The sequence below is a fragment of the Mobula hypostoma genome, chromosome X1 (assembly GCF_963921235.1).
Source record: "Mobula hypostoma chromosome X1, sMobHyp1.1, whole genome shotgun sequence".
Lineage (NCBI taxonomy): Eukaryota > Metazoa > Chordata > Chondrichthyes > Myliobatiformes > Myliobatidae > Mobula > Mobula hypostoma.
The window spans coordinates 31,127,106-31,150,869 of record NC_086128.1 but is presented as its reverse complement, the minus strand read 5'-3'; the positions used below and the strand labels follow the sequence as shown (position 1 = coordinate 31,150,869).

The 23,764-nt window shown below is 41.8% G+C and overlaps 1 protein-coding gene across 4 annotated transcripts in view; it reads left to right on the top strand.

Moving 5' to 3' along the window:
- Positions 1 to 23,764, top strand: part of LOC134340105 (gasdermin-A-like) — a 47,485-nt gene that overhangs the window by 3,434 nt on the left and 20,287 nt on the right. Inside the window, exons 2-4 of one of the 4 annotated variants that reach the window (XM_063036949.1) lie at positions 11,306 to 11,479; positions 19,131 to 19,347; positions 20,875 to 21,067. In XM_063036949.1, the coding sequence (XP_062893019.1) occupies positions 19,137 to 19,347; positions 20,875 to 21,067 (404 nt within the window). In that variant the 5' untranslated portion in view covers positions 11,306 to 11,479; positions 19,131 to 19,136. Of the gene's footprint in view, positions 1 to 11,305; positions 11,480 to 16,123; positions 16,228 to 19,130; positions 19,348 to 20,874; positions 21,068 to 23,764 lie in introns of those variants that run through there. The other 3 variants (XM_063036951.1, XM_063036950.1, XM_063036952.1) reach the window with 3 other exon arrangements.

Here is a 23,764-nt window from a genome sequence, read left to right as displayed (position 1 = left end):
TGACCAGCTAAAATACAAGAGGTCCAGGTACAATCTCTGGAAAGACATCTCATGTGTGAAGTGTCAATTCTGGACCAAACTTGAATCAATGAGGGATGCTTGACAGCTGTGGCAGGGCTTGAATGCTAGCACCTCCTACAAAGTTAAATCATGCAACATGGGAGACAGGCTTCACTTCCAGATGTGCTCAATGCTCACTTTAACCATTAAACTATGGACGCACCATCCCGAACTCCCCCAGTCCCCAATAACCCTGAGACTTCTAATTCTGAGGCCAACATGAGAGCATGCTTTTGGAGTCCACTGAAAGCATCTGGCCCAGACAGGGTACCTGGCCAAGTACTAAAGACCTGTGCTGATCAACTGCTGGAGTGTTCACTGAGATCTTTCACCTCTCGCTTTGGCAGTCTGAGATACCTACCTGCTTCAAGCAGGCTTCGCTATACCAGTGCCTATGGGGAACGTGGTGACCTGCCTTAATGACTATCATCCAGCAGCACTTGTATCCACTGTGATGAAGTGCTTTGAGAGGTTGGTGATGAAACACATCAACTCCTGCCTGAGAAGTGACTTAGATCTGCTCCAGTTTGCCTACCGTCACGAAAGGTCAACAGCAGATGGTATTTCATTGGTTTTTGACTCAACCCTAGAACATCTGGACAGCGAAGAAGCATACATCAGGATACTCTTTGTCGACTACAGCTCGGCATTCATTACTATCGTCCTCTCAAAACTAATAAGCTTCAAGACCTTTGGCCTCAATACCTCCTTATGCAACTGAGTTCTCGATTTGCTCACTTGCAGACCCCAATCAGTTTGAATTGGCAAAAACACAATCCTCCACAACCTCCATCAGCACAGGTGCACCACAAGGCAGTGTGCTTGGCTCCCTGCTCTACTCGACTTACACCTATGATGGTGTGGCTAAGCACAGCTCCAATGCCATATTTAAGTTTGCTGAAGACACCACTGTCGTTGGCTGAATCAAAGGTGGTGATAAATCAGGATATAGGAGGGAGATTGAAAATCTGGCTGAGCGATGGCATAACAACAGCCTCTTTCTCAATGTCAGTAAGACCAAGGAGCTGATTATTGACTTTAGGAGGAGGAAACCAGAGATTACAAAGTATTGGCATGTCATCTGAAACTTTGATAAAATTTTGTTGATGTGTGGTGTCCTTGAACAGAAAAGCCTACAAAAAGTAGTGAATATGGCCCAGTCCATCACGGGTAAAGCCCTCCCCACCTCTGAGCACATCTACATGGAGCACTGTCACAGGAAAGAAGCATTCACATTAAGGACCTCCAACATCCAACCCATGCTCTCTTCTCATTGCTGCCATCAGGAAGAAGATACAGGAGCCTCAGGACCTACACCACCAGTTTGAGGAACAATTATCAGCCCTCAACCATCCTGCTCTTGAACCAGGGGGAATAACCATATAACCATATAGCCATATAACAATTACAGCACGGAAACAGGCCATCTTGGCCCTTCTAGTCCGTGCTGAAAGCTTATTCTCATCTAGTCCCACCAACCTGCACTCAGTCCATAACCCTCCATTCCTTTCCTGTCCATATAACTTCACTCATCTTCACTCATCCCATCACTGAACTGTTCCCACAACCTATGGACTCATATTCAAGGACACTTCTCATGTTTGATACTTATTGTGTATTTATTAATTATTATTAATATTATTTTTTTTCTTCCTTTTTGTATTTGCACAGTTTGTTGTCTTGTGCACATTGGTTGTTTGCCTGTCCTGTTGGGTGTGGTCTTTCATTGATTCTATTGTGTACTGCGAATGCCCGCAAGAAAATGAATCTCAGGACTGTATATGGTGACATATATGTACTTTGATAATAAATTTACTTTAACCTTTGAACCTTAAGCATGGTTTGTAAATTGACTGCTTGCCTAACTAAATCCAGATTAACTCATTCACCACTGAAGCTCCCGACTAAGTATCACAAGTGCTTGTGTGAACTGAGTCACAGGGACATAAGAGCTTAACAAAAGAAAAAAAAAATGAATTTTATGTCTGCTGAATGCACCATCAATCTACAGGCCATGATACTTAGGGACTTGGGCTATATTATTGTATTTTTTTGTATCTGTATGTTTTTCTGCTAAGATAATTGTATGTGCTATCTGTGCTGTGTGCTGTGTGTGACTGTTAGTTTTGTGCTTTACATCTTGGCCCCAGAGGAATGCTGTTTGTTTGGCTGTTTTCACATGTATGGTTGAATGACAAACTTGAACTTGAACTTGCTGTACCAGTGCTGATCTATCATCTCTGTGCTACATCCCTGCACTAACCTCACATACCTTGATTCCCTTAACATCTTGAAATCAAAGGATCTTTACCTTGAATGTACTCAGAGACCTGCCCTTCGTCAGTAAAGGTTTACAAAGATTCACTATCCACTGAGTGAGAAATTTCTTCCCAGCTTCGTCTTCCCTTTAGTTTGAGATCTGATGCCTGGTTACATGGAGTCCAGCCAAGGGAAGACATCAAATTCTCATCTGCCTTGTCAAATCCTTTAACAATGGTGGCCACACAGTGCTTGCAAAGGCAAGTGACTTGACAGAGGTGAAGAGAGTTCGTCAAGAGGAAATGCTGGAGGATATTTAGGCTGCTGTGCAATAGAAATTGATAAGGAAGATAGCTGTGAGGGCTGGTGTATTTAAAGTCATAGAACAATACAACACAGATATACTGTAGGCACTTCACCTAGCAGATTCATGACAATCACAGTGTGCACCCAGCTAGTTCCAGATTCCTGTGTTCGACCCATATCCCTCTAAGTCCCATTCCTCCATGTATCTGTCCAAATGTTTCTTAAATGATACTTTCAAACCTGCCTCAACCACTTCCTGTGGCAGCTCGTTCCATGTTCTCACCATCCTCGGCATGAAAAAGTTGCTCCTCAGATCACTTTTAAATCTTTCCCCTCTCACGTTAAACCAATTCCCTTTAGTTTTGTACTCCCCTACCCTGGGGAAAAGACTGTAACCATCCACTCATAATTTTAAACATCTCTATAACATCCGTTATTCTCCTATGTTGTAAGGAATAATGACGTAGCCTAACCAACCTCTCCCTATAATTCAGGCCCTCTATTCCTGACAACATTCTCATAAATCTTCTCTGTAGAAGTGTTGATGGTCAAAAAAGTTGGCATGAATGTAGTGGGCTGAAGGACCCATTTATGTGCTGTATGCTTCTGGTTCTAATTCACACCATTGGTTTTGTTAACTTACCCATCATTCGTAAACAATCCAAACCATATGAGTTTCCTAGATAATTACTTCCATTTAACTTGGCAGGAGATCCCACAACACACACCAAATCCTTCAGGAAATCAGCAGGTCGGGCAGTGTCTATGCAGGAAATTGAACAGCCAACATTTTGAGCTGAAACCCTGATGCTACCTGAGCTGCTGAGTTCTTGTTCTTGGGTTGCTTGTGGTGCTCAAGATTTCCTGCATCTGTAGAATCTCTTGTGTCTCCAGGATGCCACAAGGTATTTCTCAAGAGTGTAAACAAAGTAATGAAGATGTGATACCAAGCCTCACGTAGGTAATCAGAATGTGAATCAGAATCAAATTTATTATTACTGACATATGAAATTTGTTGTTTTGCAGCAGCAGTAATGTGCAATACATTGAAATCACTATGCTACAATAAGAAATATAAAAAATAAGTAGTGCAAAAAGAAAGCAAAATAATGAGGTTGGGTTCATGGACTGTTCAGAAATCTGATGGCAGAGGGAGGAAGTCGTTTCTAAAACACAGGGTATCCGTCTTCAGACTCCTGTACCTCCTCCCAGATGGTAGTAATGAGAATAGGGTATGTCCTGGATGGTGAGGGTTCTTTGTGATGGATGCCGCCTTCTTGAGGTATATCCTTTTGAAGATGTCCTTCATGGTGGAGAGGCTAGTGCCTACAATGGAGCTGGCTGGGTTTGCAACCCTCTGCAGGCTTTAACACTCCTGTGCATTTGCACCTCTTTCATCAAAGGCATGGTCAAAGGGGTAGGCTTTGTGTTTTCTGAAGAAGAAAAGCGAGTTGAGGTGGACTGGGGATGGAAGGACAGATAGAGTGTTTGGGTATCTGGAGCCATGCTGGCCAATATCAGGGTGACGGAAATGGGATGGCAAGTGAGCGGAACCAGAATGCAAAAATATCAAAAAAGGTGCAGAGATGGAGAAATGTACAGAGGTGAGACCAAAAACAAGGCAAAGACAAGAATAAACCAAGCAATTTCCAGTAAGCAGGTGTGGACAATTTCCAGTGGTGATTATATTAATCACTTTTAGTATAGCGCTCATAAGTATATTTTAGTGGGGTTGCTTCTGGGGCTAATATTTTATCCTTACCTAGACTAATAGCAATTTAAGGTTGATTAGAGCTTTTCAAATGCTTATCTGCTACTATCACTAATGAATTTCTTGACAATAGTATGAATATTCTAGTAAATAATACTAAATTTGAAATGTATCATAGAGTTATTAATTTTAAATGACACAGTTGCGTTTTCCTGCTGTATATGGAAAAGAAGTTTGGAATATGCAGGAATTCAAGAAGTGCACACACCTTCGTAAATTATAGGGTTGGAGTGTGGACTCAGAGACATGATTTGTCTCACCTGGGATCTCTGCAGATTACACATGAATCTCTTATTTAAAAAAAAATCTCCTGAGCAGAATTATTCAAAACAAGACCAATGGCACCTTTAAAGATTCAACAGTTCCAGTATGGTTTGTTCTAAATTTGTCCAAGGGAAAATCAAGAAGCTACAAGGCATGAATTCACACACAAAACCACAGATCCTCCAATGAACTAACATATTCTCCATAATGCCAATGTTGTAATCACAGCTACCAGGTTGGGATAATGAGTACCAGGAGTGGAACATGTCACAACCACGGATTCGGCAGCGCAGCAGATACAGCAATTGCGCTCGTGAATTTGCACATGCCGGCTAATTATTATGTCATTGTGATAGTATTTAACTCTATTCATTCCGTCTCCACAACCTACAGACTCGCTTTCAAGGAGTCTACAACTCATGTTCCCACTATTACAAATTTTATTTGCACGACTTGTCTTTTTTCGCACTTCGGTTGTTTGTCAGTCTTTGTTTATGGTTTGAACAGGTACGTAAGGAGAAGTCAGTTCCACTGCATAAGTTTTAGAAACCGAGAACATGGATTTAAGATGACTGGCAAAGAAACAGTTGATGACAGAAAGTATTATTTTTTTACAGAGTTATGATCTAGAATGTACCTTCATGTTATCAGATAGAAGTAGATTCAACAGTAACTTCCAAAAGTTAATTAAAGTACTCCAGAGAGAGAGAAAAAAAATAAGATAGTGCAGATCTTTGGTAAAAGAGCGTGGGACTAATTGGATGGTTTTATCAATGAGACTGCTTGGGCACAAGAGTTGATTGTCCTTCAGAGCAGTACTTTTCTGTGATTCTGGGACTCAGGGACAGGTTTCTGGCACAGTTACTCAATCAAGTATCAAAAGACATAGAGATTTTATTTATTTGTAGCGGACTTCCATTCATATCGCAAGAAAGCAGGATTTGCAAAAAATAAGAATCCAATTACCTTTATATTTGAATATACACCATGGGTTTTATTATAGGACTGAAGTCTGTGAGGTTCATAAATTCTCTTCTATTATACAGAGCTTATCTCCTCAAGCTTTTCTGCTAATGCCCTGTCAGACAAGGCTTGCACACTTTGCTGAATGTGGAGATGATGGATAGATGGTAGTCTTTTGAATGAGCATCTATTGTACATCAGAGTTATCAGCATGACACCTCCACGTAAACCTCTCAAGCAATCAGCTTGCTTGTTACATATACCTGTTAGGGTGCATTCTCCAGATACCTTTTTAGGTAACGGTAGCCTTCAGCCAGGAGCAGATGTCATCAGGTGGTTCCCAACCTTCACAGAGTGTTTCAACCCTTAACCACGACACTCTCCAGTTGGTGGGCTGGCAGTGGTGGCCAAATCACTGCCCATCTGCTCCTGGCTTTCAGCTCCCCTCCTCTTGCCTACTCCAAATCCAACAAGAAGCTCGTTCTGCCTCTTCCCACATCCTATGAGCTGCTTGTTTTTTTGCTCCTTTCGTCCAGGCCCAGATCTGACAACAACCGCCATGCTGACTTGGCTGGGAAACCTCTGCAGCCGATCTCCACAGGGAACAACCATGCCTACCATGCCTGCCATCCCTTGTCTTTACACTCCTGCACTAAGGGCTGGTACTTCAAAGACTTTCTCTCGTGGGCCTCTTCCCATTCCTCCTCCCACGGCACAGTCAGCTCAACCAGAACTATTTTCCTGTCTTCGGTTGACCACAGTACAATGTCCGGGCATAGGGTTGTGTGCACCACATCCAGGAACTGCAGCCTCCTTCACACGTCGATCCTCATCTCCCAGGATCTGGCCATTAGTAGCAGATTGGGCTTTGGTTGTTTGGTTACGAAACGCCTAGCTCCCTCTTTGATGAAGGTGATGGCCTTCCTCAAATCTGTGCCAGCCGTCCTCTTCTTGCATCTCTCTTGCTCTAGTGTGTCAGCAAGAGCCAGAAGCACCTTATCATGGTGCCACCTATACCGTCCTTGAGTTCGAGCTGTTTTACACCCGGACAGTATATGAGCCAGTGTCCCCTTTTGACCACAGAGCTTACAGTTCAGGTCCTCTCTCATCCCCCATGTGTACAGATGTAATGGTGAAGGAAGGGTGTCATACACGGATCGCAAGAGGAAGGGAATACGGAAGGGTTCCAGTCTCCATAACTCTGCCCATGAGATCTTGCACTTAGGCAGATCCCATTTTGTCCAGGCACCCTGGGACCCTTGTTCCACTGCCTTTGACATCCACTTCTCTTCCTCACTGATCCGTACTTCTGCCTGTACCATGTCTCGCCTGTTCCTTATGCTTGCGTTTCCCCACTGCTGAAAGTGAACTCAGCCGAGGCCTTGCCGCCCGACGCAGGGGTTGCCGATGATATATCCCATCTTCAGAGAACACACTGCCTGCTCCACAGCTGCACTGGCGCCCACTTGCGCCCAGATCTGGTTGTTACGCCTGATTGCTTTACCAAGACGTCATTGGAATCTCTCAAGCTTAATAATGTCTTTCTTATAATGAATCAATCCCAAGCCCTTTGACTTTGGAAGAACTTTGTAATTGGAGGTTATCTAGATAAGGGAGAAAGATGATTTGGTGGATGAGATGTGATGGGTGCTGGTGGTTTTTTTGGTAAGCATATACACTGGTATCTATTAGTAGGCTTAATGGCTTCTTTCTGCACCTTCACTTCAATGTGAAAGACGTTGATGTTCTTGCAAAATAAATTTACTGCATAATTAAAGACAGTATAGTGATTGATTCAAGGACAAGTTAAAGGCCCTGATTTCAATCATAATTAAAACAATTTGAAATAATGGACTGTGATCATCTTTCTATTGATATTAAGTAAGGGGACTTGGGGACCTACTGTATTTTCTGAGCTGCTGGCCTAGTAGTGACATCACTGCTTACAGGGCAAAAGCGAATAATGACATCACTGCTTACAGGGCAAAAGCGAATAATGAACTCCAAGGGCTGATGACAATCAAGTATCAAAAGACATAGAGATTTTATTTATTTGTAGCGGACTTCCATTCATATCGCAAGAAAGCAGGATTTGCAAAAAATAAGAATCCAATTACCTTTATATTTGAATATACACCATGGGTTTTATTATAGGACTGAGCGAACATTAAAAAAAACTCCATTGCAATTTCCACAAATTCACTAAAATTCAATGTATTGTAATTATCCTAATACAACCTTAATTCTCTCGGAATGAATTTACTTTGACCCTCTCAGAGAAACATCACCTCTACTGGCATAATTATCCAAGTAAACATTCCCTCGAGACATTGATTCCTTTAGTATGCCAACGTACTGAAGGGTTGAGGGAACTTGTTTTTATTGACTTGGCTAAAGCTTTTGACTCATTCAGTCCAATATTAATTGTCAAATTGTCATGTCGGCTTGGGATGAGCAAAGATTTTATTGTTAGTTGTTGACTTGTTTTCTCAATCATCGACTTTTATTGAAATTAGGCAGAGAGGCCACTCTCATTTTGTTCAAGCAGGGCCATCCAATCTGTCCAATTTCGTTTAATTGTACTATGGGTATTTTATTATGTTCATTCGAACAAAATGAGAAGAGTTATTTTTTATTATTGTCCCCAATGTCATTTGGTCTCTGGAACAGAGTTGTATGACCCATTTAGGTAGTATAGTGACTTGAAATGCATAAGCAATGAGTGCAAAAAGTTGGTAGGTATACAAGTTATGGGTTCTAACAGCAATGCTATTACTTCTAACAATGAAAACCTCAACTAGACAGACAAAGTGACAATTAGGCAATCAGTCAGAGTAAAATGTTTTAAATATGACATCTTGTCCTCAAGTCTATTTTCATATTTCAAGCTCTCTGGATTTCTATTGCCTGCCAGCTATGCTGTAAAGTGCTTTGACCATGTAGGTTATAGGATGCCAATTGCAACTTTGGGTATAAATAGGATATGTATGGTACAAGGTATTGGAACTTAGCATCAACCATTATAATCACTGATTATTAATTAAACCTCTGCTCTGTAGCCATTCAAAGAAGACAACCAGAAGTTTTACTTGCCCTTTTTCAGGGTTCAAGAACTGGAGAATCTGACACAGATTTTGAATGAGCAAGTCTGTCCCAATCCCAATATTCCAGCAATAAACACACTTTTCCTCAATGTGTTTCCACAAAAGAATTAATTACTTTATCCTTTCACTAATGAGAACAAGGCCATGGAAACAGTCAGGTAGCATCAAAGAGAAGCAGAGTTAATATTTCAACCTGGAGTCTATTTCTCTTCCCACAGCTGCTACCTGAACTGCCATATATTTCTAGTACATTTGCCCTCCCCTACAAATCACCACAGTCTCTCTATTATAGGAAACTACAGGGGTTCTCTGTAGGTCTTCGGCTCCTCTTATCCAATCAGAACACAGCTAATTTGTACACACACCTGCCTCTGCTCCACATTCCTTCATGGCTTTTGTGGACAGTGTCTGATTTAAAGCTGGAAAGTTCTAGCATCAGTTGCTATGGTTGCTAACTGTGTGCAGAAATGAGTCCAGATAGAAGGCTGAGGGGGTGACCTCAGAGGGAGCTTTAACATAGTTAAGAAATTGTATTGGATAGCTTAGGAAATGGTCTTTCCCCTTTGTGGGTTGAAAACAGGTTACAAGTGCAGTGTAGTCTCAAATTAGTCTAATAAGGCTGGTACAGTAGTGTAGCGGTTGGCATAACACGGTTACAGCGCCAGTGACCTTGGTTCAATTCTGCTGCTACCTGTAAGAAGTTTGTATGATCTCCCCATAAATGGCATGTGTTTCCTCTGGGTGCTCCAGTTTCCTCCCATATTCCAAAGACATAGGGGTTAGTAGGTTAATTGGTTACATAGGTATTGGACGGTGTGGGATCATTGGGCCAAAAAGGCCTGTTACCATACCATATCTCTAAATAAAAATAAAGACAAGAGAATTCTCATTTCAAGGTATAATTCAAAGTGGAACTTGCTTCCACACCACCATTAGATTAGATTAGATTCAACTTTATTCTCATTGTGCCGAGTACAGATACAAAGCCAATGAAATGCATGTAGCATCTGACCAGAAATGCAAAGAATAGTGTTATTTACAAAATAACTGTGAATAAAAGAAGTGCTACAGCACACAAATATAAAAGTACTGAGACAGTACAATATGGATGCAATACTGCTTAGCGCTGTGATGAGAGGTTCAGCAGGGTCACAGCCTCAGGGAAGAAGCTCTTCCTGTGCCTGCTGGTGCGGGAGCGGGGGCTCCTGTAGCGCCCACTGGATGGGAGGAGAGTAAAAAGTCCATGGTTAGGGTGAGATGCATCCTTGATAATGCTTTTTACCCTGCCCAGGCAGCATTTATGGTAGATGTTCTCAATGGTGGGCAATTGGGTGTCGATACTACCAGATTTCAGAAGTATTCTACTCGGAACTATAGATAACAGCAATACTTTCACAGCTCTTTCTGTAAATTAGGATGTTGTCACTCGCTAAGTGACTGTGATATACCATATTCTGGAATATTGAACTGTGTAATTACATTCGGTGGCTGGAGGTGTCAGTTATTCAGTTGGCAGGCATATTTGAACCTATGAAAAGGGGCAGAAGTCGGGCATTCAGCCCTTCAATTCTGCCCCAGCATTCAATGTGATCGTGGCTAATCTGCCCCAAGTCTCATCTCTTTTCTATGCCAGCTCTCTATAGGCTTCAATTCCTTGATCTTTCAAGGGTGGCACGGTAGTGTAGCAGCTAGTATAACACTTGGCAGCAGCAGCGATTGAAAGGGCAAGGTTCAGTTACTGCCGCTGTCTGTAAGAAGTTTTGTACATTCTTCCCGTGACTGCATGGGTTTCCTCTGGGTGCTCTGGTTTCCTCCCACATTCCAAAAGATGTATGGGCTAGGGTGAATAAGTTAAGGGCATGCTATGTTGGTGCCAGGAGCATGGCAATACTTGTGAGTGTGATGGTATCGGGTTTGCTGACCGCAAAGATTCTAAACTCAAAACAAAGACCTTAAGCCCTTTCGGTTATAAATACCCACTATTTGAGTGGTGAGTCCCTCCTCCCTACCTAGGAGAAGATGCTTCCAGCTAACAAAGTAGTTTAAAACATAATTCATTTATTTTCAGTGATACACATTTGAATCCACACCGCCTTAAAACACATTTAAAACTCACAGAGGATTTCTTTCTTAAACATTTATTTCCTAATCACAAACCATTTCTAAAACATAAAGTATTTCTTAAACCCAAAAGATAATCCAATAAACTAAAAAGACATACCATGATATGGACAAGCAAGTTGTCCATTGGAGAAACTAAAGCTAGAGGAATGGGTTCTGTTCACCCCCATCTTCTTATCACTCTTCTTGATGTTTTTCAACCACTCCTAATAACCCTGAACTGCTCTATATATTTATAACTTTTTTCAAACACTTGGGTGAATTCACACGCATACGATATTTCCTCAGGTCCTTTCAACACAAAGTCTAAAAGCATTTTGGAGACATATTTCTTCAGCAACCTACCATTAATACTGTAAAGCCATGAAGATAACTCCCTTAAACAGAAACAACTTTCCAACTGTAAACACTTTGTAATTATTGATATGCTAAATAATATTATCCATCTGTTCTGCAGGCTTTCTTGAACCAAGCAACTTAAGAGTCAGCTTGTCTGTTGAAACAACCTGAATGAAATGACCCATTGTCTTCTCCTGCATCTTGAGCAATAATAAAGCAGGTGTGCTGATATCAACCTTACTTCTCCCAGACAGATAATCTACTATCCACAAAGCTTGCTTGCAACATCAAGGTAATTAGTGCTTTCCATTTGCATTTCAAAAACTGAAGACTGACTTCCCTTTATGACCAGAAGTTAAACAACTGTTAGTTGGAGGTTTACTTACATCTGTTTGTGATCTTACAAGTAACAGATGCTGTGTTTAGAAAGCAAGATTAACAAACAGCGAAGAAAGAGAAAGAGGCCTACTGGCCAAGGAGTGAATATCCATCACACTAGCGCCCCCAACACATCCTCGGATTGTATTGATTGTTAAAACAAATGCCATATTTCACTGTATGTTTTGATGTTTTGATGTACATGTGACAAATAAAGCTAATTCTTTTCTTACTTTAAAACTATATTACTTCATACTTAATTACCCAACAATGATCTGGCCTCCAAAACCCTCCAGTCTACGGAACTCAAGTGATTCACATCTATGTTTATGAACCTTTGTGCAAAGGAGAATTTGGTAGAAGAGCTTTGCCTGAAATGAAGCAGCCAGATTGTCATTAGAAGCTATCTGGTTAACAAATGCTGGCACAAGAGAGTGCAGGTGCTGGAATCTGGAGCAACAAACAAGATGCTGGAGGAACTCAGTGGGTCAGACAGCATCATCCTAAAATATCACTATTTCCCTCAACAGAGGCTGCCTGGAGTTCTTCCAGCAATTCGTTTGTGGTTAACTGATGCAAATGAGGGAAATAGATTTGCTAACACCCATTCTATTTTGTATGTGATTCCAGATTCTATTTGGCTCCCAGCTGCCATCTAAGTGGGCCAACAAAGCACACAGTCCAAGGGCAATTAGAAATGGGTAACAAATAAACTAAAATGGCATACCATGATACGGACAAGTGGATGATGTGATCATGACCAATAAAGTATGATACGGTTTATTGGTCATGACCACGTCCTTGTAAGACTGGCTGTTCACAGGCAATTTTAAAAAGTTCAAAGTTCAAAGTAAACTTATTATCAAAGTACATACTGTGTATGTCACCATATACAACCTTGAGATTCATTTCTTGGCAGGCATTCACTGTGGAACAAAGAAATATTATAGAATCAATGAACAACTACATACAAACAAAAACTAACGGCCAACCAATGTGCAAAAGAAGACAAACTGTGCAAATAATAAATATTAAATAGATAGATAGAACTGAGAACATGAGTTGTAGAGTCCTTGAAAGTGAGTCCATAGGTTGTAGAATGTGTTCAGATTCGAGATGAGTGAAGTTATCCATGCTGATTCAGAAGTCTGATAGTTGAAGGGTAATAACTGTTCCTGAACTTGGTGGTGTGCGACATAAGGCTCTTGTACTGTACTTCCTTCCTGATGGCAGCAGCGAAAAGAGAGCATGGCCTGGATGGTGGGGGTCTTTGGTGATTGTTGTTGCTTAACACCGGAATCAAAAAATGTAAGAGATTAAAGAGTTGGTTTTAGATGGAGAATGATTAAGCACTTATTGTTGAGACCAGTGAAAGAGGTTATGTGTGACAAATGGTTGGGGGAAAGGGGCAATAAGCTTACATGTAATTGGAAACCATTGAGGATATCTTCTAAAGGCAGTGTCTCAAGAAGGAGCATCCATCATTAAAGACCCTAACCAACCAGGACATGCCCTCTTCACATCACTCTTATTACTGCCATCAAGAAGGAGATACAAGAGCCTGTGAATACACATTCAACGCTTGCGGAATAGGTTCGCACCCTCCACCATCTGATTTTGAACAGTCCATGAACCATGAACACTACCTCACCAATTTGCTCTTTTTTAGCACCATTTAATTATTAGTATATAAACATCTTACTGTAACGTATAGTAAAATTATGTATTGTATTGCACTGTTAAGTAAGGGAGATCATAAGTTAAAAAAAGATAACGGGAATGGAGCGAATGACCTCACTCCAAGAGCGCTCCCTGCAGAATCTGCATATTGCACTGTACTGCTGCTACAAAACAACAATTTTCACAACATATTTCAGTGATAATAAACCTGATTCTGAGGCTAAAATTGCTGGAATGCCTCTGAACAAATTCCACATGAGGAAAAGACAGCAATCAGAGGTGTTAGCTGTCTTTCTTCTCTTACTAATTCTTCCTGATCAACTTTTACATCATGCATTCAGTTTTCATTGTGTCTTTCCTGGATTCTGTTACAAGAAATCGGTTATATAATTAATCAAGTCTATTCTCCAGGTCAAATAAATGTGATGTTGTACACAGACCTGTAGACTGAGTTCTCTCAGCATTAATATAAGCCTATTTGCTGGATCTGATTTGAAAGTCTTCCTTTAGTCTTTTTTTTACGTGATCTGTAGGATACTTAATTAGCAATATATACCACTCAACATTAATTGGTACAATATCAATTCAACATCGTCACCTTGTCATGGTGGAGAGGCTGGTGAGTTCCTGAGATTCTGAGAAGGATTATGTCTGTAGCTTAGCCATCTGGTGCTTAGCTCCTGGTAGGGTCACCCATGGCAGTGAGGTCAAGGGAGAGGTTCCAGATAAAGAATGATCCAACTAAGACCTCAACAGTGGAGCTGGCAGAAGATGACGACACATCACAATGGCAGTGAAGGCAGAGGAAGTGGCCTTGCATTCTATACCACTGGACCCTAAGCCTGATCTGTCGAGGACCATGTGGTGGTTGCCCATGCATCAGCCTCCCCACGTTAAACAAAGTCATAAGGGAATCCACCCTGACGTGCCAGTTATGTGGATCCCGGATTGGCCTCTACAGCCACCTGAAGACCCACCAATAGACAACCCCTTAGGAGAACATTTTACTTGACTCGAGAGATTGTACTACTACTACAATATTTCTAAACAAGGAGAACATATAAAATAATCTTGACTCCTTTGCCTGTTGCCGGCATGATCTCCAATTCATTTCACTGATTTCAAAGTACCCTACTTTGTGAATCATAAACACAAGAAATTCTACAGGTGCTGGAAATCCAGTGTAACACCCAGAAAATGCAGGAGGAACTCAGCAGATCAGGTAGCATCTATGGAAGTGAATAAACAGTTGACATTTCGGGCTGAGACCCTTCAACAGGACTGAGGAGGAAGAGGGAAGATGCCAGAACAAAAAGGTATGAGAGGGGAAGGAGGACAAGCAAGAAGGTGATAGGTGAAGCCAGGCAGGTGAAAAAGGTAAAGGGCTGGAGAAGAAGAAATCTGATAGAAGAGGAGAGTGAACCATGGGAGAAAGGGAATAAGGAGGGTCACCAGGGGGAGATGATAGGCAGGTGAGGAGAAGAGGTAAGAGGCCAGAGTGGGGAACGGAAGCAGAGGGAAGGAGGAAAAAAAGTTACCAGAGGGAGAAATCATTGTTCATGCCATCAGCTTTGGAGGCTACCTAGACAGAATATGAGGTGTTGCTCATCCACCCTGAGAGTGGCCTCATCGTGGCAAAAGAGGAATGATGTCGGAATGAAATGTCAGAACGGGAATGAGGTATGGATTAAAATGGTTGGCCACCAGGAAATTCCACTTTTGGTGGATAGAATGAAGGTGCTCGATGGGGTTATGGAAATCCTGACTTAAAATAGTCAGACTTCACACAAATTCTCTGAGGCTGTAACCTTGGAATAGGACTCAGATCTCTTCAGCAGGAAACAATGCAGAGATCACCCAATCAAAAGCTTAAGAGCAAGTTATTGAGTATATTTAAAATAGAGGTTGATAGGTTCCTGGCTAATCAGGGCATCAAAGGTTACAGAGAGAAGGCAGGAGAATGGGGTTGAGAGAGATAATTCCAAGATGGAATGGATGGTGGAGCAGACTCGATGGGCTGAGTGTTCTAATTCTGCTCATATGTCTTATGGTTTTATGGTCTATTCATTGCACAATAAGGGAAATGACTAACGCTGGTCACTTTCAGAAATTTCTAACAAGATGGCAGCTGCTCTGCCAAAATCTCCACTTTGCAGCTTGTCTGAGAGCATGACTAACTCATTGTTATGGTTTTGTTTGAATGCCATTGTTGTTGGCTGCTCATTACCTTTGTAATTGCCAAGACTTGTGCTTTCAGGTAATGATGCAATGATTCTGTCTAATAGCCAAGTATTCATGATATCCAGATACCTCTACACTTGAAACTTAATGCAAAATTGTGGCAGTGGAATGGAATCCTACTACATCACCAAGGATTGGTGGGATTTGCTGCAGATCATCACATTGTATCAAACCAGTTTCTGTGTGAAGTGGAGGGGTAACATTTAACCAACTGAATTGCTCTAGTAGAAGCTAACATTTCTTTGATGGGCCAAATAGCCTCCTTCCTTACCCTCACAAGTCTATGGTTTCACAATTCCGATTTATTTTGGGAGTGGAGGCACATTTCATTTCACACCAGTTGCAAATCCATTTAAAAAAATCAAAATGAGGTAATTGTTTAAAATCTCAGTGCTCTGTGGGCTGCTTTGATTTTAATCAAAGATAGTCCTCCTGTTGGGTTCAGTATTCTTTGAGTTAACTCAGAACATCTTGGGGAAATTTATTAATTTCATCATATGTGCAAAAAAATGGAGCTGTATTCTCTCTGTTCACAGTTTATGAGCCATGATAAACATTACACAATATTTTTCTCCCAATGAACGTCTCTACTGACTAATAAGAGCTTGCAAAATAATGTTCCTTGAGCTGTAACACTGGGAGTTCCTCAATAATCTCATTTGTTCAGTTTCTGTGAAAATTTGAGAAGCAGCTCGCCATTTGACAGAATTACACAGGAAAGACAAGAGAAACACAAAGACAGTAAGTCTCTGGAATTGAGAATGGTATTTGCAACCCTTGTCACAGAACTGTCTGTATATTTGTGTGTGTTTCGTGTGTTGGTGGGGTGGTCTTTTGTGACAATTGTAGAATTGGTGGGTACAGTACATTAAATAAATGGTAGGAAGCACCTGGAGATTCAGAACATGCTAACTATTAACAAGAGTCAAACAACTAACTACAGCATGTGCTTACAACACATTTGTATATTTACTACAGTGCGTGGGTGAGTGAAACAGAAATTGGAAAGGAAGGGAGTGGTGGATCTGTGTTCTTGGCAATTGAGTAGAATGAGGCTTTAGAATATGAATTTAGAAGAACGTTGAAATATATAAGATTCTAAGGAGTCACGACAGGGGATGTTGTAATGTTTCCAATAATGGAAAAGTTTTGAAAGGAGGGGATAAGTTGTGAAATATGTGGAGCACTCATTTAAAATTGAAGTGGGTGAGAATTTCCTTTCACAGAGGGTGAGGAATTGCTGGAGTTCCCTGACCAGGAGAGCTGTGAGGCTAGATCATTGGATGATATTTGAAGAGAAGGCAAACATATTTTGAAAGACCTGGGAATTCAGGATAATTAGAGAACTACAGCAAAACAAAAAAAAACTGCTGAAAGAACTCAGTGAGTCGAGCAGCATCTGTGGAGGCAAAAAGATGGTTGAGTCCCTTTATCATGACCTAGGGTGACTTGCCTTCACATGACCCTAGGCCACGTTATGACACCTTAAATGCAAGGTGGTATTGAGTGGTGTGATACACATGATATAATTCCCTGTTTTCCTGGACTTGGAGAATTACAAACCAGGGTTAACCTGAACAAAGGAAGGAACGGAAAGTCAGATTTAGTCATCTCCTGCATTCTAACTCGATGTGGATGATTCATCTGATATACAGTGGTATGCAAAAGTTTGGGCACCCCGGTCAAAATTTCTGTTACTGTGAATAGCTAAGTGACTAAAAGATGAAATGATTTCCAAAAGGCATGAAGTTAAAGATGACACATTTCTTTAATATTCTAAGCAAAAAAAATTTTTATTTCCATCTTTTACAGTTTCAAAATAACAAAAAAGGAAAAGGGCCGAAGCAAAAGTTTGGACACCCTGCACGGCAGTACTTAGTAACACCCCCTTTGCAAGTATCACAGCTTGTAAATGCTTTTTGTAGCCAGCTAAGAGTCTTTCAATTCTTGTTTGGGGGATTTTCGCCCATTCTTCCTTGCAAAAGGCTTCTAGTTCTGTGAGATTCTTGGGCCGCCTTGCATGCACTGCTCTTTTGAGGTCTATCCACAGATTCTTGATGATGTTTAGGTCAGGGGACTGTGAGGGCCATGGCAAAACCTTCAGCTTGCGCCTCTTGAGGTCGTCCATTGTGTATTTTGAGGTGTGTTTAGGATCATTATCCTGTTGTAGAGGATATCCTCTTTTCCTCTTCGGCTTTTTTACAGACGGTGTGATGTTTGCTTCCAGAATTTGCTGGTATTTAATTGAATTCATTCTTCCCTCTACCAGTAAATGTTCCCCCTGCCACTGGCTGCAACAAAAGCCCAAAGCATGATCGATCCACCCCCGTGCTTATCAGTTGGAGAGGGGTTCATTATCCTGTTGTAGAAGCCATCCTCTTTTCCAAACATACCTTTGCTCATTGCGACCAAAAAGTTCTATTTTAACTTCATCAGTCCACAGGACTTGTTTCCAAAATGCACCAGGCTCGTTTAGATGTTCCTTTGAACCTTTTGAATAGAACTTTTTGGCTGCAATGAGCAAAGGTATGTTTGGAGAAAAAAGGGTGCAGAATTTCATGAAAAGAACCCCTCTCCAACTGTTAAGCACTGTTAAGCAACTGCTAACCGTTACACTACCCAGCAGCCAATGTATCGATTTTTACAGTTGTTACGTACCCCGTAACTGGGTTGCCAAACCAGCAGAAATGGATCACTCAGTTGGAGTCTGGAGTACTAGAACTAAGAAAGTTTTATTAAAGAAACAAGCAACACATTAATCGAAAGGATAATAAATGCAACAGTTCAGCGATGATAAACGCACATGTGCACAGAATTAAGATAACAGCATCAATCAAGCTCTATCGTTGTCTAGGGGTAAATGACCAATTTCAAAATGACTCAAAGTTCAGTCCAGTTAGTAGTTCAGTTCGCAGTAATCGTTGCCATGGCGATGGACAAGGTGGGGGAAGAGAGACAGAATAGGAACAACTGATCATTCAGAACACTGCTTCACTCACAGACCAGCGAGATGGCTCACAGACAGCTTTTGGGCGGGTCCTTGGTGATGTCACCTGAGGTCACCGACTGTGACCCCTCCTCCAGATGCGGTCGATCCTCTGCAGTGAACCCGGCACCCAGGCAAGGGCGGACACACACCGGGTTCCCGCTGATCGTACCTTTCCACCCTTGTCGTTGTCTGGTGCTTCTCACCCACTCGTGAGAGGCGCACCGCTTCCAGGGTCTCGTTACCTCGGGTGGCGTGTGTCCCTGTCTTAGCGAACCTGTCCCTTTTTATCCCCCTGCTGGGGTATCGCCTGTCCATCACTTCAAACAGTTCAGGGTTCAAAGGGGGGAGCCGCTCCAGACAGCTCTCTCTCCCACATCCCTTCATTACACATCTCCAGACGCTGCTCCATTGTTCCTTATCTCTCCTTCCCCTGAGGGCAGGTGGCAGACCAACTGCTGATGCCACTGATGCTAGCCCAGGCCAGCAAACATCTTAATTTTATGTGTATTCTCGTAACACAGTATTTCTTATACTGCAATAGTGACTACATTTCAAAACTATCTCAACAGGTGTACGGTGCTGGAGGATGATGTGACGCAGTGAAAGTGAGATATAATTGCTTTGTTTCTCTAATCAAATCTATCTGTTCTCTCAGTTAAGGATGTTTGGAAAAGCGATGCGGCAACTCATCAGGCAGATTGATTCTGGAGGAGATCTGATCCCAGCAACCAGTGTGTACGACTCGGAGAAGTTTAAACCCCTGTGCCTGGTCTGCAGGAGAACAGGAGGCCCCTTCTGGAGAAAGGCAAAGTACAATTGCACTGAGTTCAATCTGAAGCAGATTCTGATTGACGATGACAGCTTACCCACAGGTGGGTTTCCTCTTGTTAAGTGTAAACTCATTGACTGCAAAGTTCTATCCCTGAGCCATCCATTCATAACAGGTGAAAACGTGGCACCCAATGTTACATCAGCACCAACTATCATGGCTCATCTACGGTCTCCAAGTTACAGTGACTCCCAGATAAGCTTCACTTTAAAGCTCTTATTCTTGTTTACCAGTCTATCCAGAATTTCCTCCCCCCTTTTCTCTAACGTAGTATTTTCATGTTGATATGCTGTTACATAACTTGTCATGTTTTTGGATTAGACACGTGCAAACTTAAGCATCAGATCTGTACGGGGCTGCACGGTAGCGTCACGGTTAGCGTAATGCTATTGCAGAGCCAGCAACATGGGTTAAATTCCGCTGCTGTCGTTAAGGGGTTTGCATGTTTTCCCCATTGACCATGTGGGTTTCCTCTGGGTGCTCTGGTTTCCTCCCACGGATGTGAGATAGATCCTGAGTTAATATTTAACTGCAGGAAATCCCAATTTATTTTCAACCCTCAGGCAGTTGAAGCTTCAACCGTGACCCCTAACTCAACAATGACATTTGTGGAACCCACGACTTTCATTTGTAGTTTGAAAGGCCATAACAATGTTTGGCAGGGACCTAATGAGCCAAATAGCATCCTTCTCTGTCAATGATAATGATTGGTAGAATGCGGCAGAGAAATATTGGACAGAGTATTGTTCCAATGGGAATAGGAAGAGAGGCATGTGACAGGTGGGGTGGAAAGATAGCCAGTAAAATCTAAAGGAAAGCCAATCCTAGGCCTTCCCGTTTTTCAGGAATGGGCTGTGAGATGAACAGACATTCTTTCTTGATCAGGGTAGTAACTTAAAGAGAAGAAAGATTGAAGATTAGTTTTATTAGTCACATGTACCTGTACATCAAAACGGCAAACCGTACAGTGAAGTACATCATTTTGCATCAACGACCAACACAATCCATTGTGTTGGGCCAGTTCACAAGTGTTACCATACTTCTGGTGCTAACATAGCATCAATTTTAGAAAATCAGGAGCCTGATCTGAAAGTCAATGAGGTAAATTGTCATGAGACTAAATTGAGTGGTAACACACATCAAAGTTGCTGGTGAACGCAGCAGGCCAAGCAGCATCTGTAGGAAGAGGTGCAGTCGACGTTTCAGGCCGAGACCCTTCGTCAGGACTAAATTGAGTGGTAATTGCTCTTTGTGGGTTTGTGCTGGTTCGAGTTTATATGCGTGCAGGATAAGGGCTAGAGGGAGCAGAGAGCTGCTTTGTTTTATCCTTTTTAATGGTGGAATTTGCAATAGATAAATTCACCTTCTTTTCCTCTCTTCTTTCTCCTCATGTCTCTCTCTTTCTCTCAGGTTCTTCCTTGCATGGTCTCAATGCTGCTTTGTCATCAGTGTTAGTGGGAAAGAGTATCCAGCCAGCAATTCTTCCTTTTACTGCTGAAACAAGATTCAGAAATGGACATTTCTTCATCTTTTCCACATGTTCATAGATGTTTTATTTATTTTCATGCAGTTCAGCAGAATGACATGTCATTCCAGTTCTCAAAGTCCTTAGAGAGGCCAATGAAAGGGGTGGCAATAGTCAATACTGAACCAGTGATTGGAAATGCTGAGATTACAGATGAAGTGTGCACAATCGTTCAGTTGGAAGGAACAAAACAAGTGTACATCAGTGTCTCAGATCTAACTGAGAGCTTGGAAAACAGGTAATGTACAGTAATAAGAATATAGTTAATATAGTCATTTTTGCCAATGTTGCTAAAAAGATTATCAATTGTTTCTGAATTGTGGATAACTAAATATGATGGGTGGAAGATGTGGCGCACTGTATCAGCCACATACCCATTACAGCCCCAGTGTCATAGCTAACTACGTGGTGGCATAGCGGTTAGCGCAATAGCTTTACAGCGCCAGCGATCATCGATCGGGGTTCAATTCCCACCACTGTCTGTAAGGAGTACATTCTCTCTGTGACCATGTGGGTTTCCTCTGGGTGTTCAGGTTTCCTCCCACATTCCAAAGGTGTACAGTTAGATTTATAGAATTTTGGGCACCCTATGTTGGTGCCAGAGGAGTGGCGACACTTGCGGGCTGTCCCCAGCATGTTCTTGGACTGTGTTGGCCGTTGACGCAAAATAACGCATTTCTCTGTACGCTTCAATGTTTCTATATATACGTGACAAATAAAGCAGATCTTTAACTAGTTACAGTGGCACGCTGGTTACAGAGCTAGTATCTGGAGTTGTTGACCTGGAGACAAATGTTTGACTCCCATCACATCAGCTCAGGAATTAAAGTTTAACTAATTAAGTGAAAATGGATTATAAATGATGGTGATTTTAAACTACAGCACTATAGTCAAAGTCAGGTGGAAATCTACCAACATTCCTGGTCCAATCTATTTGTCAGCACAAATGAAGATCAAATGGCTCTTAATTAAGACCATAAGATACAAAAGCACAATTATGACATTTGGCCCACTGAGTCTGCTCCGCCATTTCATCATAGCTGATCCGTTTTCCCTCTCATCCCCAACCTCCCCATATCCCTTCATGCCCTGACCATCAAGAATCTATCGACCTCTGCCTTAAATATATATAAAGACTTGGCCTCCACATCTGCCTGTGGGAAAGAATTCCACTGATTCGCTACTCACTGGCTAAAGAAATTCCTCCTCAGCTCCATTCTGAAAGGATACCCCTCTATTCTGAGGCTGTGTCCTCTGGTCTTAGACACTCCCACCATAGGAAACATCCTCTCCACATCTACTCTCTCAAGGCCTTTCACCATTCGACAGGTTTCAATGAAGTCACCCTTCATTTTTCTGAATTCCAGTGAATACAGGCCTAGAGCTATCAAACACTCTTCATATGACAAGCCGTTTAATCCTGGAATAACTTTCATGAACCTCCTTTGAACCTTCTCCGGTTTCAGCACATCCTTTCTAAGATAAGGGGCCCAAAACTGCTCACAATACTCCAAGTGAGGCCTCACCCGTGCTTTATAAAGTCAACATTACATCCTTGCTTTATATTCTAGTCCTCTTGAAATAAATGTTAACATTGCATTTGCCTGCCTCACCACAGACTCAACTTGAAAATTAATCTTTAGGGAATCCTGCACAAGGGCTCCTAAATCCCTTTGTACCTCTGGCAGCCAACTAGAAAAGGCTCCCTTTATTCCCACTCTTTGTCTCCTGCCAGTCAACCACTGCTTTATCCATGTTAGAATCTTTCTTGTAATATCACGGACCTGTAGCTTGTTAAGCAGCCTCATCTGCCGCACCGTGTCCAAATACACAACATCCACCGATTCTCTTTTGTCTCTCCTGCTTGTTATTCCTCCAAAGAATTGCAACAGATTTGTCAGGCAAGATTGTCCTTTGAGGAAACCATGCTGACAAAGGCTTATCTTATCATGTACCTCCTTGCACTCTGAGACCTCAGCCTTAATCGACTCCAATCATTGAGGTCAGACTAACTGGCCTATAGTTTCCTTTCTTCTGCCTCTCTCCCTTCTTGAAGAGTGGAGTGACATCTGCATTTTTCCAGTCTTACAGAACCTTCCAGAATCCAGTGATTCTTGAAAGACCATTTACTAATGCCTCCACAATCTCTTCAGTCTCCTCTTTCCGATCTCTGGGGTGAACACCATCTTGTCCAGGTGACTTATCTACCTTCAGACCTTTCAGTTTCCCAAGGACCTTCTCTCTAGTAAAGGTAACTTCACATGCTCCATGACCCCTGACACCGGAACAGTGTCTTCCACATTGAAGGCTGATCCAGAATACTCGTTCAGTTCATCTGCTATTTCCTTGCTATTTCAGTTCATCTACTACTACCTCTCCAGCATTGTTTTCCAGTGGTCCACTATCCACTATCGGGCAAAAGTGCTGATCTAGCCCAGAAGCCCACATCCCAAGATTTAAATATTTTCAAAACAATCAACATCTGGGTAATTTTAGCTGAAATGTGCTGAAATAAAAGCAGAAAATGCTGGAAACAGTTAGCAAGTCAGGAAAGAGAAACAGATAACCTTTCAGGCTGAAGGCACTTTGTCAGAAAGTTGCACATATTAAATCGAGCTTTGTGGAATCCTTCAAGAGTTCCTTCTCGGGGGGGGGGAAGTATGAATAAATTTATTATCAAAGTACATACAGTATTTGTCACCATGGGAGAAATCAGTTTCTAAAAGCAGGTGCCAGTCACGATCTTTATAGAATGCTGGAGCAGTACAACACAGAAGCAGTTCATTCAACCTTTCATTCATTTAGAATGGAATTATGTTATTTCTTCTCTATATTCCCTCAACATTCTCTCATTAAATTTTTATTCATTTTTCTTTTAAGATCTTGTATCGAGACTGTGCTTTCCAAATCCAAACTACTTTCTGCATAAATTTTG